General features: G+C 43.1%; 2 protein-coding genes across 2 annotated transcripts; both read right to left on the bottom strand.

The window, feature by feature from the left end:
- Positions 1 to 2,792: 2,792 nt before the first annotated feature.
- On the bottom strand, positions 2,793 to 8,605 carry LOC134094300 (uncharacterized). Its single transcript, XM_062547786.1, has 5 exons — positions 8,306 to 8,605; positions 7,932 to 8,029; positions 7,634 to 7,717; positions 6,070 to 6,254; positions 2,793 to 3,878 (listed from the first exon to the last, which is right to left on the bottom strand). The coding sequence occupies exons 2-5, from the start codon at positions 8,017 to 8,019 to the stop codon at positions 2,982 to 2,984; spliced, it is 1,254 nt and encodes a 417-aa protein (XP_062403770.1). The 5' UTR covers positions 8,020 to 8,029; positions 8,306 to 8,605; the 3' UTR covers positions 2,793 to 2,981.
- Positions 8,606 to 11,717: 3,112 nt separating this feature from the next.
- Positions 11,718 to 17,973, bottom strand: syt8 (synaptotagmin VIII). The gene is made up of 9 exons (XM_062547153.1): positions 17,906 to 17,973; positions 15,883 to 16,148; positions 15,296 to 15,465; positions 14,425 to 14,520; positions 13,841 to 14,008; positions 13,574 to 13,741; positions 13,224 to 13,341; positions 12,991 to 13,124; positions 11,718 to 12,384 (listed from the first exon to the last, which is right to left on the bottom strand). The coding sequence occupies exons 2-9, from the start codon at positions 16,115 to 16,117 to the stop codon at positions 12,145 to 12,147; spliced, it is 1,329 nt and encodes a 442-aa protein (XP_062403137.1). The 5' UTR covers positions 16,118 to 16,148; positions 17,906 to 17,973; the 3' UTR covers positions 11,718 to 12,144.
- Positions 17,974 to 18,265: the final 292 nt, after the last annotated feature.

Below are 18,265 nucleotides of genomic sequence, written 5' to 3'. Positions count from 1 at the left end.
GGATCGAGGAGAGAGTTTGAGAGCCACCCAGTGTCATTCAGCTTCACTGAATACAAAAAAAAACATTACAGAAAGAAGGACAAAAAGATGATTTTGTCAGTTTATCCACTGGCATACACTCGAACAGAAAATTTTTTTGTTTTGCTAAAGGAATACAGGGAAATGGGTGTTTGAGCAAGTTGGTGGGGTGAAAATGCTCCAGTACTTCCCAGAGTTTATGGCAAGTGAGTGAGGGCATTCAAAATCTGATTTGACAAATGTAATAATGGGTTTAGGGCATAAAACAAAGGCCAAGGAATCAAGTCCAAAATTTGATGAAGAAAAGGGTCATGGATTAGGGATGAACCAATTATAACCATAACGGCAGTATAGTATAATCGTACACATTTGTTTATGCATTGTGATGACCAAAAAAGTCCAGATATTGTGGCCCAAGTTCATTTTAAAACTTGGACATAGAACATTTGCATGCATGTTCCGCTTTTCCTAACCTTGTCCTTGCACCTAGGCCTACGTGTGGCTAGATTACTGTGGTTCCATGTCATCATCTAAACAGTATTCAAACAAAATCAACGACACCCTAGACTAAGCTATGACTCTCTAACTGTATTGAGTGCGCATTTAATTGCAGTTAATCAGTGTAACAAAATGTGCTCCTTTCCTAACTCACTGCAGTGCAAGTTGTCAGTAATGTTACGGTTTTGACCCCGTATTTGCTGAAGTGAAACGTTTGTATTGGTATTGAGTTACAATGTGACATGTCATCAGCAACATTACACGATGATCTGTTGGCTAGTTGCATATAGAATATATACTTGCAATTAATATGTTCAGTTAGCTTAGTTTTATCTGTGAATTATGCGTTTTGAGCATAGTTGAATATTAAAGTGGGTACACGTCAAAGTATACATGTTCATGGCCTCGCATAAAAAACACACAGCTATTTTTGTTAAATAAGCCCTTAAAATACTATTCTTGTTATCACAGATGCAGTATATGCATCTCTAGTATAAGAGGGAAAAGTCATATCAGGTAAACAATGGAAATAAAACATCTACTCAGGAACATGCTGGCTTAAACTTGGTCTTTAATATCTACATAGAAATGCATATGACTAAAAACATGATACAGAAAATACATTATCACATATTCTGGTTTGAAATTCATTGAGAACATTCTAGGCCAATAAAGTTCACCTGAGAGATCAAGTTGTTAGACCTAAAAGTCAGAGAGCACATTACTCTTTCAAGGAAGAAGGAGAAAACAATTAAAAAAAAAAAACTTCCAACACCACAATCTAACCAGGCATAAGGGCAGCCAAAGCTGACCGCTGTGGAATTTTGGTGGCAAATTTACCTGATTCGAAGCCTGACCTTTCTGTAATGCCCAGAACAAGAGATCGCTGGAGTGCCCCGGATGGCATACATGGCATACATGTTTACAGAGAAATGTAGGTTATTAGCATAGATTGACACACACTTGTCACCATCACATACAAAATATACTGCCACTGCTCACAGCATGATCACTGAAAACAAAACATTTACATATGACGAGCAAGTACTAATATCAAACTGTATTTTGTCATATGCCACAAGAGGTACATATGCCACACAGCACATCAATAGCACTTATATTATATAATTCTCGCATCGAATAACCTCATAGTTAATGCTCAACCGCTGCATCCAGAGTGTGTCAGTAAAGTAATGCTGACTCGAGAAAACTTCAAGCAAAGGCACCAAACTTTGAGCATCCATTTCCATTACATTGGTCACCGAGTAACAAAATAGAACACCACTGTTGACAAGCAAGAGCAACATCATTACTATTAAAGTGTCCAGTGAGTGACAGGATGATGGGGGGGGGGAGAACAATATTGCAATCACTAATGGTGTTCAGTACAGCTATTAGAGCGATATTAATCTACAGCACCTAAAAGAAAACAAGGAGCCTATGGCCTATATATCTTTGCTGTATGTGGCCGAATATGTCCTACTACAGTACCAAAACATCAACCATCATCTGTGCGCAAGTACCTTGTAAGTAGTGCAATGAATAACCGTGCCTAACAGTAGAACACTGCATCACAATTAGACTTAGTAAAACTAATACTGGCACTCAGTAAATAGATACCACTTTTTGGCCACTTCCAGTTTCACCACACACACAACAGCTCACATTTTCAACAGGGCCAATGCAAGAAAAAAAAAGAAAAAAAGGAAAAAAATTCAAAACGGTCCTCACAGAGGACAACTGTCCACCACTCATGGCACTCTCCATTCTGTCCCATAGGCCTGTGGCTCTGACTGTCCACGTTGCTGAGGAATGCCGCACGTTATCTGAAACTCCTGTGATCTGAGGTCAGAAACTCACCGGGCGTCCAGAGAGAAGTTCTTTAGAAGTTGACATCAGGCTGGCCTACACGTGGGGCCTCTGGGGTACTAGCCTTGTGGTCCCATTTCAGTCAGCTGGATGCTGGCGTCTTATATGGCAGCCAATGGGGTGACATCACTAGGTCTCCTGAGATCCTCCGTTTCCCCCCCCCCCCCCCCCCCCCCCCCGCCCCAATTTTACAAAACACAATGTCCAGACATTGAGAACAGTTTCAATCTAGGAGGTGAACATACTTTATGAACGGTTTAGCAGCTGTACAGAGAACTTTATTTCCAACCTGAAAGAGAGCAGGTCTGCATCCTGTGTTGAGTACGCCACCAGGCAAAATTCACAAGCTCTGCACCACTACCACTGGAATAGAGAGAGAGAGAGAGGGAGAGGGAGAGGGAGAGAGAGGGAGGGGGGAGGGAGGGAGGGGAAATATGTAGCATTGACTCACAACCAATAGACAACCAATATTAACCAGCTGACCAAACCTAAAAAAAAAAGCTGCCTCTTCAAAATTCTTCATTTCATCTGAATAGAACAAAAACAAAAAACAAAACAAAACAAAAATATATATAACTAGCCCGGGCCTAGAGTGGTCAGGTCCAGGCGACCTTCCGAGAGATGGCTTGTTTGAAGCCCTCGGGTTCCATATTGCCCCCTGGCCGCAGGGCCCTCTCCAGGCTGACCAGCACGTTCTGGTGGCACTCCCGGATGTTGAGCGGGTGCTTGGCCCTCAGCAGCTCGTAGGCGGCGATGAGCCGCATGTTCTGCCGGACCATCAGGTACTGGATGATGCAGGTGGGCGCCAGGGAGAACCCGTCTCGGCAGTGCACCAGCACGCGCTTGCGCTTCTCCGTGGAGGCGTCGATGCACTCGTTGATGTCCTCGAAGCAGCGCGGCTTGAGCGCGGGGCTCTCGGGCGCCGACTCGGGCAGCTCGCCGATGTCCACCTTGAGCCGCGACCAGCTGTGCTTGGTGCCGCGCGAGCAGGTGCACGGGATGAGGCTGAGGCTGGCCTCGCCGGGCAGGTTGCTCATGTCGATGATGCTGTCGATGTTGTTGCGGCAGAGCGTGCGCCCGCTGTACGCCGCGTTCAGGTTGCCCACGTAGATGTAGTCCGTCACCTTGGAGATCACCGGCTCGGAGTACTGGAAGTGCTCGGGGCCGCCGCCGCCGCCGCCGTGCTTGGCCTCGGGCGTGTCGGGCGCCTTGCCAACGGAGCCGGCAGACGCGACCACCACCCCACGCCGGCTGTAGTTGCGTAGCTTCTTGGAACCGGAGCGCGACGGCGGGTTGGAGTCGGACTCAGAGCTGCTGTTCCAGGGCGGGGAGAAGAGCGAGAAGCGGCTGGACGACTTGCTCTTGGTGAGCGTCTCCACGGGGCTGGACAAGCCCGAGCTGGAGGTAGTGGTGGAGCCCGAGGCGCAGAAGAGAGACGCCCGCTCCAGGGAGCCTGTGCTGCTGGCTGCACCCGCACTGTGGGCCTGCTCCATCTGCCAACACATGAAATCACATGAATACCAACACATTACAAGGCTGAAACAAACAAGACTAAATGGACTAAATATGTGACCCTAAAAGGCGGAAACCAGTCACTTTGGTAAAATGTACAAAATTAAGTTATTAAGCACATTGAATGACCTGTGTATGAAATGTGCTATATAAATAAACTTGACTTGACTTGACTTGACTTGACTACTGAAAATGCCATGAGAAAAAGATGCCTCTAAACGAAATCACTCGGCCAATTAATAGAGATACATTCATATCACCCTACACTTAGCTGCTGTACAAGTCACAATAGTTTAAAACTATGTCATGTAGCTGTAGCTCTTGGGAAAGAGTGTCTGTCTGGATTACCTTTCATAAATAAGGAGGCTACTACTAACACACGTTGTGAGAAGCGCGTTCAACACATCAACATTGACAGGTAAGCAATAGCCTACCCCACCTCCTCAGTCAACTTTCAGACGTGCACCGAACATACAGTATGGCACAGAAGCATTGGGGAGACACCCGCGCAAAGGGGAATGCAGGAGGCTGACAAGGGGTGTTGTAGCCTATGAAGCTAGGTTTGAGGCTTGTGCTTACGACTGAACTTCATTCAGGATACTGCAACACGCGTTAACGTCAGCATTATCTGCGTTTCACTAAACTCGACAACTAGTTGGCTGTCACTGTAGCAGTGACGCTACTTACCCTCGTTGGAGAAGGCTAGACGCTCTGGTGTGTTAGCAAATCAGGGTCGGTCTTATTTTGAAAGTAACATAATTTGTAACGTTAGTTAGTTGTAACTATCTATCGATTCATAGTACATTTAAACCGATCCAGGGGTCTGCCTTCCGATGCATTCGCATTTTGAACGTTCCGAATGATTTCCGATACGTATCGGTTAATCTTTACACCCCTATCGGCTGTCGTATTGGTATCGGCCACAACAAACCAATAAATATCAGTTATCGCTATAGGCAGCCTTGGAATTTTATGATGTTAGGAGCAAGGCCACTTCGTCTTCAGTTAGGTATAATTGGGGGCACAATGGCCAAAGCTTAATATGCAGTAGGCTACATAAAAATGATCAAATTTGTATTTAGCCTATTCACAGTACACTCTGATTTTCAAAGGAGCATCACGACCAACGCAAGGAGAAACGATGGCCATGGATGTGTCATGGCCGCCATGAAATTCCAACCCTGGTTATCAACCCTAAAATTTCATATCATAATTTTTCATCTCTACTTGCAGCACATATAAACATGTCATCACTTATGTAATTTAAATCTCAATATGACATCATTTTATTTCTTTTGTATCAAGATATGTCCAAATTAATATGAAGTTCATTGAAATATTGGGGACAAATGCCCTACTTTGTGTATTGATGAATAAATATACTGTAAAATATAATAAATTTCCACAAGGAAAAGCTAGATCTTGGTGAAGTAAAGATAGAAGATTATGATACACTGACTCACATAAACAATTTGTACCCCATCATAGTTTTACACACAATAACTTTCATGTCACACCATATGACAATTTTAGTCACTAACACAAGACATTAGTGAATAAATATGAATTCCAATACAAATTCTAAAAAATCATACATATTTTGGGAATGGGAGAGTCAGTAGAACAGAACTAAGTGATTTCCATGCATAGTATCTGATTTTTTTTTCAAAACCTTTTTTTCGGCCTAAAACCTCAAGCACCCATAAACAAAAACCAAACAGTAGTAATGGCAATAATAAAACCAAACACTAATAGCAGATTTAAAGTAGCCAAAAAAAAAAACTGCAGTATGGAAAATAAAATGAGATTAAGAACTATATTGTGTTTTGGGGCCTATTAACGGTACTGCATCATATTGAATCGTATCGCATCGTATCGAATCGCACTGAATCGTTCTGTATTAAACCGCATCATCTGTGAATCGTATTGTAGCTTTATGAATCGATACGAATCGAATCGTCTAAAAAGGGAGAGATTCACACCCCTAATAACCGATATTATTACTCTTGAAAATGAATTGGTGTCGAGTTCAAACTCTAGTTCATTGTTGGTGATGGTCTGGATCAAATTTGACTTTGTGTTTTCACAGCTCTCAACAACATTATTTTGATGTCATTTATAACATTATCACCAAGAATATCATGATATCTTGTGACTGAGTGTGAGTACTACCTGAGCTTTGAGGTTGTTCTTCCACTCCTGGGTCTCGAGGGCTTTGAAGCGGCCATTGCTGTCGGAGGAGACAGACAGACAGAGGGGTCTATGGGACCGTGGGGGAAGCTGAGGGGTCAGGGCCACTGGCAGAGGCCTGTGATCCGCGTGCTCGTTCCTACTCATGATCAGGTTTGGGCACGAGCCTGCAATACACAGAGGCACAGAGGAAGGAAATATCAACATCACATCTAAAAAAAGAGACATTTCTTATATTCATTTTACATTGTGCAGTACATGATTTCAGGTCAGTGACCACAGATGGGCTGACACAGTTGGACTGGAATATTGTCTAGTGACAATAATTATACATATCTTTCAATCTGAACTTTAAAACAAAAATAAATTTTAAAAAATCTGGTCATAAAAAGGGGATGGGGGGGGGGGCAAAGGGGAAAAGACTGCTCATTTTGAGTAAATCAAAAAAACAAATGAATAACATGCAGCCAACAAAAAAATTTAAAAAAGAGAAACACAGTGCGAGAACAAAGTACACCCCACTTCCCACCAACACCACCACCACACACACATGAAACAGCCCGCCTCCCTCATCCTGGCCCCACACTGGCCAGCTTACAGCATCAGCGGAAACCCCTCCCAGCAGCGCTCTCCACCAGGACACTCACTAATGGTCCTGAAGTGTCTTTAGCAGCGGCACGACTCGAGCATTAGCGCTCCCACTTCCAGCGCTCCCCTCTCTCCCGTGCATCATACCTGTCCGCTCGCTCACTGCCAGATAAATATGTCAACGCGGCAGGCTGTGCAGCTGACATTGGAGCATACCTCTCCACAGTGAAGCTGCCAGTGACAGCAGAGTCGTGAGGGAACAGTCGTGAGAGAACATTCTAATCTGATTGTCCTTCTCTAAAAGGCAGCCATTCTTCAGGAGAAAGCTGCAATGCTTCCACCACATCAAACTGTATTTTTTATTTTATTTTATTTTTTAAAAGAAAAGGCCTCCTGAACATCTACTGTCTCTGAAGGGAATTATGAATTGTTGCGTTTAAGGGAAATGGGGATGGTGAAGATAAAATCAGGCATTTAGTGATGCTTTTTGAAATATTAGTAACACATTAAAAAAACTACGAGGCTATCAAATACTACATATATAGGCCCTGGCTTTGCTTTCTGGATAGTGAACAGTTTGCTTGCTGTGTGGCTAAACATTAACACTGCCCCAGAACCCTAGGAAAAGAAAGGCTCAACACAATTAACAAAGGACAGCGAAAATGTCAATGTTTGTCAGTGTCACTAAATGTAATTAGTGAAGATAAGAGGCAACCTTGCTGGGCACACAATAGACTACAGAAAACCTCTGAGGGCTGGATCAGATGGTCATCAGACGTACATAGACCCCAGTCACTAACAACAAAAACGTCAGATCATACAGGGCTGCAATTATGCCGTCAGTGGCTGCTTTCAGTTATTATATGTGGAAATGATTGCCTTAGCAAGGAGCATATATCCACCAGGTCTGACCGGTAATGCGTAATTGCTGTGGATGAAGGAAGTCAGACTTTCTTACCTGTAACACATTCTGAACGGGAGATGGGCTGGGAATGTAAACGATTGTGTGCTTTGAAAGAATTAAGACGTTTAACGATCATGCCTGGAGGGGGAAACAAATACATTTGTTAGTATTAAGTATGACACTGAGATAATGATTACATCCTCTCTTGTTCAAGCAATAAATGAAAGACTTTTATTTCCACATGAAAACTGGAGATGTGAAGCAGGACACATGTTTACAGAAGAACATCCATGTGTTGAATAGCCCCTCTCTTCATTTCACACATCTTACAACTCAGCTGGCATACTCATACCTGTTTTGCCATTTTGTTTGGAGTTTATTTTCTTATCCAACAGCCTAAGTGCTATGAAGTCTTTGTTCCATTTTTCAAGGCTTTCCATCTTCTGCCCCCTGTTGGGAGACAAATCCAAAGATATAAATTAGTTGAGAGAGACGCTTGAAAATCTTCAGCGTGTCCTTGCTTCAACAATAATGCAACATAGTTAAGCAGAACTGAATGCCTCCATGCACACAGAGAGAGAAAGTAACTTAGATTGCGGGCATCTATCATCGGCTACACCCCCGCACTGTAACCATATAAAGTAGCACGAACTGAGAACACAACATTCCTTAGATCGATTCTAGCAAATGAGACAACTGCTGCAGAACACATGAAAATTATCTCACCATGATTGACAGCACTCAATCTGGAGTGATCTTGGCACGATTGGCTAAAGAAACGAGAAAAGGTGCATTGGATGCAACGACTCATCGCTGCTGTTATAATGTTTTTATCTCTCCAAAACGCGAATCACCACGGCGCAATATATGCACCATTATATGAAGCTACTGGTTGCTGGCAAACTGGTGCAGTATCCACCCTGGTCACTGTCAGTGATACAACCAGATAAATCACGGAGGCATACTGAACGGACACGCAAACAAACGTCCCAAAATGGATTCTCTTTTAATCACTTCATATCGACAGAAACGAACAAAAAAGGACTGACGGAATTTAGCAAAACGAACCCCTCGCCATTCACTCCCTCTCTGTGGCTCACGGCTGAATGGGACTCACGTGGGCTTCAACCTCAGAGGAGCGACAAAGAAGTGTTCTCTGGGAAATGCAGTCATACAGCCACTCCGATAGTTCCATCAGAATACTCAACTTACATTTCACCCAGCCCGATATTATATTTAACAGCAATGACAAAGGCCATTCAGATGCCGAGATTATTGTTTTTCAAAAATTATATTTTTCAGAGTGCTGTGCCGAGCAACACCTGCATTTGTTTTGTCATGACTCTTAAAAGACCATTTATGAAAAAAAATCCTTGCAATTACTTTACATGCAGAGGGCATATAGGCTACTTTAGACATGAAACATCGAATCACATTGGAACTACATTGTACTACAACTACATTGCTATACTGTCCTTTAATGCAGAAATGTAAATGTAGTGTTTTGGGCATAAACTGCAATGTTGTAGCCTACTTCAAAAGAACTACATTATAACTGCAGGAAACTGAGCAATGATACGTCTATTAAATGGAACGAAACACGTATAGGATAGTTAACCCAACAGAAATATAGGCTAATCATAATAATCATAATGACCTAACACTCACCTTTATAGATGTGTTCCTCGCGTGTGTGAAATGTTTAGAGGTGTTCTGTTCTCGTAACGTCGTTCCTCTTGCGTTTACCAGCAATTTGTTGTCGACACCATCAGCGCTCGCTGTGTGCTTTCAGTTGTGAACTACTGCGTATTCGCGTCGCTCCTTAATTGGAGTGCGTTAATGCTTGTCAGGTATCCTGGAAACCTCGGCAGAGCGTGATGTCATACAGGTCTGTGGAAACACAGAGGTCACATCTGGATCGACTTAATGTAGCCTACCTCATCCTCAAGACAGCTGTCCCTTTTACTGTTATCGTCTTCTATTGTCACAGCAGTGGTCTCTTCGGAGGCAAGCTCGTTGTCGGGGTTAAATAAGCTCAAACAAAGCCTTCAGCATCCTCTGTTCATGACATGTCCTCAACGGTTGGAGTTGGGCTGAACTATAGCCAGAGGAACACCCAGACCTACAATGGGAGTGGATCTGGACAAATTTGCTTACAAAATGGTCTTATGGGTTCGTATGGATATTCCCAGGTTACTAAACTCCAGCACTAAGCACAGTAGCCTACAGGCTTTAGTAAGGCCAACTCAAGTGTTCAGAATCAACTAAATGAGTCTCCATATGTGGTGTTGTTTGCAGAAGCTGTAGCCTAATACAATCTCACTGGTTGCATTAAACTGTACTTATCTACTCAGAGTGTATTTGCACAGTAGATGTCAGCCCCCACCCCACCCCTCTCTGTTAACCGTTACACCTGTCAGAGTCTTCTTTTTTCTCAGTGCAGGCATACGTCCTGTAACAGCAACAGTAATGATAGTAGGCGAGTAGTAGTGCTGTCATTGCTGATGGTACAGTACACAGGGGTTTGGATGCTCCTCCTAGTGCATTTGCTCTAGATATGTGTTCACAAACTTAGTTAAGCCCATCAGTAAATCTCCTTGTCTACATGGTGCTATCTGTTGGAAGAGTGACACAAGACAACATGGAATAGGAAAGGGGCACTTGAGCTGAGGAGATGTGCGTGAAGACGCAACCTCCAGGACAAAAGGGTACTTGTAGCGCTCTCATTTGTATATCAAAGAGCCGTGGTGTGCCCCCTGCCTCTCAGCAACACACAGAAGAATCCTCATCAGCCTCCACCCCCCACCACCACCACCCATGTCCATCCACGCAGGCGCGTTGCTAAGACGATGTCTCTCTGCCACCTCTTCTTCCTCTCTTATTGTCTTACACCTGTCCAAGGCCCTCTCTGGCCAGCATTCTGTGAATGAATCTACAATTATAATCACCTATATGCTCAATTATGCACCAAGACGGACGCAGCTTGTGAATCAGGATGAGGTTGGGTCAAGGCCTCGGTTGTGCCCATGTATGGGTGTCTGGGACAGCGAAGGGATCGAAAGAGAGAGAGACTTTGAGTGTGTGTGTGCGGCAGGGATAGAGAGGGAGAAACACTTTAAATGTATGCATGTGTAGTGGTGTGCCTGTGTGTCTGTGTGTGTTTAAGCATATATGTGAACATCAGTGTAATATTTCTTGTGTTTGTGAAAGTATTGAACATATGAGTCTGTATGAGTGTGACATTTGTTTCTGTGTGTGCTTCTATGTATGTGTACAGAACTCTCTCTCTCTATGTGTGTTTGTGTGTATGTGTGTGTGTGTGTGTGTGTGTGTGTGTGTGTGTGTGTGTGTGAGAGAAAGAGAGAGAGAGAGAGAGAGAAAGAAAGGGCCCAGCATATGCGGTCAACATGGACCTCCTGGCTAGAGGATCAGAGGTCCCTGTGCTCTGTCTGAGTCACAACCCAGAGGCTGCCCCCGCTGTGCACACCATGTTACCATGGAGATACAGGTAAAGCCAACACAGAATCCACTCGGCCGTCAGCCGTCTGGGAAGTTTGCGGCATCTCGGTCTCCAGTGGAAATTCCTCCCTAAAACAGAGAACTTCTTCCCATGGACAATTAGTAAACAGATTCTTTACAAAATGTTACTGCTGATATCAGATTTAATGTAACTGTAATTTTTTGCACCAGATATTTTTGTAAGATAAAGGTAAATTCAAGGCCAATGTAGCCTATGTGCTTTAAAGCAGGCAAAATGGACTGCTTTCTTATGAACATTTTCTTATTTCATTTGAAGTCCTTGGACCCAATTTTGAAAGCACCAACAACCAACTCCCCAAACACTCCAAAAATCTCAATGTAAGCATATGAATCTGCACAATAATCAGCATTACATAATTTCCTGTGCTTTGTGATATGCTGCCTCAGACTCTCGTTATGGTGTGTTAATTGGCCTGATGCACATGTGTGCTGACACTGAATTATCTCATCTTAATCTGACAGTTGTTGTTTTCACCCTTAGGGGACGAAAGATTACGAAAGCATGTGAAATGCTTACGCTGTGAAGCGCTCACAGTATTCCCATGTCTTACTCAGCTAATTACTCTCCTAAAAGAGAGGGAGACAGAGAGTGTTTAATTGGAAGGGAAAAACATGGATTTTAATCAGCAAAGCATCTCCACTTTGTGCCCCCTCACAGGAAATGAGGAATCATTTTGGCATGATCAGTCGACGAAATGGTCATTCAATGGATATGTCTCCTTGCAGGGATAATGCCGATTGCACCGAAAATATCTGATGAGCAGTAATTATTTTCAGATTATTTTCAAGACAGAGTTAACTATTAAATCATTAAATAGAAAATTTATTCACCCTTACATTTCATGAACTACACTAAAAACATGAAAGGACCTTTCCTGAGAGTTCATAATATGTCTGTGTTCATTTCCTCCTGAGTGTTTGTGTGTACTGTACAGTACGTTAGTCCCAAGTGTGATGTTTCATTGATCACAGGTCCCTATTTGGTCATTATCAGGTATCTTCTGGTTCTTCTTCCTGAATGGCCATCAGAAGGTTTTGCCGGTGAAAGGAATCTTGATGGTGTGCTTGAGTGCCAGAGTGGTGTCCACTTGCTCGGCGGGCAGAAGCGTGTGCCACTGGGCCATGGGCCTGCGCGGGTTGGACAGCATGTCTGCCCAGTGCCGCAGCTGGTTGCCTGTGGCATCGCAACCCAGGAAGATCTTGCCGATGGCATCGTTCCTGCTGACTTTGTCATGGTCCCACACAGAAATCACCAACTGGACTCTCTGGGTGGAGGGTGAGAGGGATAACATTGGTGAGGATGAGGAAGAACAGCCAGAGAGATGACTTTAAAGGCGATCTGAAGGCCATAGGCCAAAACGTTACTGCTTTGTTTAAAAAAAAAGCTCATTATAACTCAGAGTGTCTCTCCATAAGAGAGATGACTTTAGACACAACATGCAGCACACACTACACACAGGCTGCCTCTCATTCGTCTTTTATACATCCTCCCTTCCTTCCTAGGTCCTCGTCCTCACTGATCTATACATAAAGAATGATGGGGCGACAACAATGGAATAGTCTATCCAGTGTTAGATCAGTGGGAACGAGCCTGGAGTACCGAGCATCGAGGATCGAGGAGAGATGTTGAGAGGCACCCATTGAGTTATTTAGAGCTTATAGAGTCGTTATAGAATTATCTTAACGAAATCTTATCTTTATGACTTATCTTTTGTGTCCTTTTGAAGTAATAAATCGATCGGTCGTACATAAATCTTACAAGCTTCACAGCAGATTTTGTTAATCAATTCAAGACAAGGTCCAATAGCAATCCTAGCAACCTGAAGCATGGCTTTGCAAACTATGTCATGAGAAAATCAAGCCCAACTGACCTGAATTTGGTCGAAAGAAACTTCAAAGGTAAACGATTCATTGAAGTAAGGATTAAGTGTTCTCTTTTTCACTGATGTCTTCTTTTTCTTCCATTTCTTCCTGTCCAGTACCAATTGAACCTTCACATAAGGATCTATAAAAACAAAGGTGAAAATTAATACATCAAGACGTTGGAAAATCAGCTCAAAACACGTTTGACATTAATCTTTATGTTAAAACATACACCACTTACCAGAGGAACCTCCAGCATCCATTTTTTTCAAATTCTTTGCTTCAAGAATGACAACTGTAAGCTTACTGGCCGTTGGGACATAGCGCAGCGAAAAACAGATGTCTCCCAGATTCTCTTGCTATGACAGAAAGAGGACGAGCCAAGTAAATTAACATTGAAATCAGACGTTTAATTATTGACTAATTGATTAAAACACAAGCAATGGAATGAATTGCTTGCCGTGAAAAGGCACAAAACATAATCAAGAGAATACTCTAAGGGGAGGCACAGTGAATTAACCACAATATGCTTTAAACAATTATGCAGAAACAACCAAGCAAACAATAACACCCAAATCTCTGGTCCTCCACCTCAAATTTGGAGGCTTCGGTCAGATCCCGCCACTCCTCGATCACATGGTTCCAGTCCACCGCAGACAGTGTTAATCTGAGCTCTCCAATCACATCATGTTTGGAGAACCGATTGAAATCATACACCTGCATCACCAGCGTCGACTCACTCAGTTCAGCTTGGCTGATCTAGAGAACAATGAACACATTCAGAGCTAAAACAAATAGCCTACTGTAATAAAAAGTTATTTTGTTTACATGTATGCATAACGTGATTTTGAGTTTTACCTGGAACTTGAAATGCTCGTTAAACACAGGTTGAAGTGTTTTCCGGAAGACCTTGGTCTCATATGTCTTGGACTTGCTGGGAAGAAGATACATTTTCACATAGGGATCAGAGGTTCCCCCGAGGTCCATGGCCTTCAGGGCAGCCGCCTCCTTTACTCCTACTGTCAACTACAGGAGAGGAAGGAGACTGTCATGTCAAGAAATTCCCTGTATACGGAACTATACTTGGCCGAGAAACCTGACATACAGATGTTGATGAACCTACAGTATAGTTCTACGTCAAGTGAGCCAGAGTGTTTCCCTGATGAATGTTATCTCCCCTGACTGACTCATGATTTAATGGGCTAAAGGGGTGAGCTGAGCCCTTTAAGACACAATGCGGATTTCAGGGAATTCTACATCTGATTTTAAAGGTGTATTTTAGTGATGGCCTTTATTTTTGCTGCAGTGGCAGCTGCAAGTCCAATGTACAGCCTTGATCAGCCAAATGGTTGTTGGTGGATAATTCAGGGATAACTGCTGTGCCAAATGTTGGCATGAACGTGCTGCACGTGGAGACGCAAATGTGTGATCCAAAGTCTCACCTCAGATTTGGGTGCGTTGTACTCCAGTGAGTACAGGAGCCTTCCTCTGGGGTTATTTGCTGAGCCGTACTCCACATCGTCCACATCCGGCTGGACCTTTGGGCCAAAAGATACAGCATGAACCCAACAACTCAGCCCATCATGCAGAGCTCAGTCTCCACCATTTCTTTTTTTTACATTACATTTTACATTTAAGCTTTTAGCTTTGAAGAGCAATTCTAACAGCAGTTTTACAACAATAAACAAAACAAACACAATAAGTGCATCAATGAGTGTATCAATGAGTGTGAATTTTCCATTTGATAGGTGGCACATGGTGGTACATATTGAGCAGCTCCCTCTACGAAATTCACCTTCAATTATCTCAGTGTGACAGAAATGAGTATCATGCCCTTGCTGTGAAACAGCAAAGGCACTTGACCTACAGTAGTGTCACCATTACTACTCCATTTGTACAATTTAGTGAAACTGGATCACCCTTCATAGACACCCTGCTTACTAGAAGTTAGATATAAATGGAAATATTTTGCTTATAAGATTTTCTTGGGGTGCAAATGATTATTTGTCCTTTTCATATGAATATTCAAATAATACAATTATGCTTTTCCTTCAAATAAGTTTGCTTCACCTAAAAGTTGAATGATAAAATATGGGTGGAACTCGATGCGGCATTTCCATCCACTGCTGAAAGTACGGGAACATGCATCCTTTTATGAATAAGGTCTTCCTGTAAAGTGCCTGTAGTCTTGTTAGCGTTTCTTGCAAAGGTGCTGCCAGGGCGCAATTTAAATGGGTCGCCTCCATACTGCGGGTGAACTCTCATCATTGCATAGTGTTGATATTGTATCCGCCCCCTGAGAGAGCGACTCACCAGTGCCGTGGTGGTGGAGCCGTTCAGGCCCTTCAGGTTGACCTGCTGGTCCAGCTTTTTCTTCCTCTTCTTCTTCCCCCGGCAGCAGCACTTGACGCAAATGCACAGCACGCAGATCAGCACCACCAGCAGAATGAGAGCCACTATGGCATAGATGGCCCATCTTGGCACTGTGGGAAGAGATCAAAATGACCGGAATGACAATGAACATAACATTCGACATTGTTGTGAATTGAATTGTCCCCAAGCGACAGGCTGATATAGTCTTGGTCGGCACTATGATACCCATCTAAAGCATGAGGCAAGAGTGCAGCCAAGAGGATTAAGGGGAGATAAACTTGTAAGAAGTGAAAATTGAGAGGTAAGAAATGTGCACTTGGTGTGGAATCAGATAGGGGCCCCCAACAACAGGTGCTGAGGCAACCCTCCATCTGAGTGCATGGGGGAGATTGAGAAGGGAGAGGGGGCAAACTGCAAGAGAGCGCGGCAGACCAAGCAAGTTGTTTTGAGCTTTAAGGGTGAAGGGGGGACCACTAAGGGCGCAGTGACACAGAGAGAGAGGGAGAGAGAGAAGGCCTATTACTCACAGGGGATCTTGTTCAGCAGGCTGTCGATGAAGCCAGGCACAGCAGTGGTAGCATGGACAGTGCTATTGGTGGTGGCAATGACAGTGCTATCGGTGGTGGCCATGACAGTGCTCCCGGTGGTGGCAATGACAGTGCTATTGGTTATGGCAGTGACAGTGCTATTAATGACTGGGATGGATGCCACAGTGCTGTTAGTGTCCGCCTGGGAGTGTGCTAATGGTGTTTTAGTAGTCATGATCAGATGGGAGATGGGTAAATGACCAGAACTAGAGGTAAGAGAGCAAAGCACATTACACAACATCTCGGCAAACACACACATATACAATAAAGGCAAACAACTGTCAAAAACAGACTGTAGTGGTTTGATAACTTCTATACCCAAAGCTGGCTAAATATATTTTAATTCACAGCTCTCTCTACTGGTCAGTGCAAGGACTGCACCTGATGCTCTCGTCATGGTATCAAGTAATATCAGTGAGATAAGAGAAATTAAATAGATTGTTTCATAGAACAGCTTGGGGCTTTCAGTTCTTTATGCTTTGGCTTTTCCACAGTGCATCGAAATAGAGACAAATTCACAGAAGTATGCTGCATTATTCAATTAACTGAACTGAATTCAAACAGGATAATTAAACCAAACAAACATGTGTTATTCTGAATCATTCCAAAACAGTTACAAAACATCAAACACTGTATACTGACGACCTAAGAACTGCCCAAGGGTAGTCATGACCAAGAGTGGAGTTTTAGCCACCACCATAGTTAAACAATTGCAGGCGGTGTTGACAGCTACGGCAGTAGCTCATTAAATCATGAGTCAGTCAGGAGAGATAACATTCATCAGGGAAACACTCTGGCTCACTTGACGTAGAACTATAGATTCATCAATATCTTTAAGTCAGGTTTCTCGGCCAAGTATAGGCTACTTCCGTATACAGGGAATTTCTTGACATGACAGCAAATTTGGACCATACACATCAAGTCAAAGTGAGGACTGTGAATGAACACAGGTTCAAATCCAAAGGCTAATTTAAGGTAACAATATAGTAATCAGACAAAGATTGACAAAGTTATACGGATGGATACAGGATAATGTGAATTGCCCATTTAAAACTTGTTGAGACCTTATATTTAATATCCTTTTCTCCAAATGTGGAAGACGTGCCAATTATGTGATACTGCACGTACTGTATAACTAAAGCACAGTAAGGAAATAGAACAACAACAAATACATTTAAAGGAAAGTAAAATAGTTAAGCATAAGTTGCAACAGAGAGATTGCCAATGAAGCTTCAAGACTCACTTCTTCTGTTACAGCTATATTCTTGTGTTTCAGATTTGATTCAGACTGGAAATCTGTTTTGCTCTTGCATCAGTAGTCTCTGTAGTACATGGAGGTTGGCTTTGCACAGAGGAACCACTGATGAAGGAAGGAAGTTACTGCCCATGGAGACTGGCAGGGATAGCCAGTTAAAAGTCTATAAAAGTTCGCTTTGCTTTGTTGAGGGAAGCTGGGGTTTGTAGATAAACAAGATCAAAAGGAATCCTTCTCCTTACTTTATTGTCCCGGAGGCAAAGAGCATCTTGTCAGCTATAATGGCATATGAATTTAGATAGTAGATGTAGGAATATAATAAGTAGATGTCCCAACTGCGAAAAAGTTTAGCAAAGGGATGCTGGAATGTAAACACTTGGAAATGACCACACCGGCTATTGTCTGACAGTGTAGTGTCCCTGTGCCCTAATACACAGATGAAGCAGATTCATTTGGGCAATTCTGAACTGACAAATACCAGAGTTTCATCCTGTTGGATGGCATGGCAACATTCAAATACTCTCTCACCATAGACACTGTATTTGTCCATGACAAACATATTTAGTCATCAACAGAAAACAATACAAATGATAGAGGGTGTGGGCCTCTGAAACCTGTTATCCTACTGGCACGGTTACCATTTATGTTACATAGTCTGTAGACCCAAACATATAAAAACAGTCTGGATGGTGAACACTGAAGACATACCTGGATGTTTGGCAGCAAAGCTCAACTTCCTTCTCTACGGGTTGGACATTCCACAGGTGGAGGAGAGATCACAGTTACATCCACACTATTAGAGACAGCCACCTTACAATGAACCACTTGCTACTGTTGCCACACCTCTTTAATACACAGTTTCACCTGTGTGTGTGTGTGTGTGTGTGTGTGTGTGTGAGAGAGAGAGAGAGAGAGAGAGAGAGAGAGAGAGAGAGAGAGAGAGAGAGAGAGCATGTGGGTTTGCTTGGCGCTTGTGTGCATTTGTACATGTGCAAGTATGTGAGTGTGTTTAAGTTTATGCGTCACAATACAAGGAACCTGACCATGGACATTTAGTCTTTTTAATAG

Source organism: Sardina pilchardus, chromosome 10 (genome assembly GCF_963854185.1).
Source record: "Sardina pilchardus chromosome 10, fSarPil1.1, whole genome shotgun sequence".
In the NCBI taxonomy this organism is placed as follows: Eukaryota; Metazoa; Chordata; class Actinopteri; order Clupeiformes; family Clupeidae; genus Sardina; species Sardina pilchardus.
Note: the sequence above shows the minus strand (reverse complement) of the source record. Positions and strands in the feature narration are given on the sequence as shown.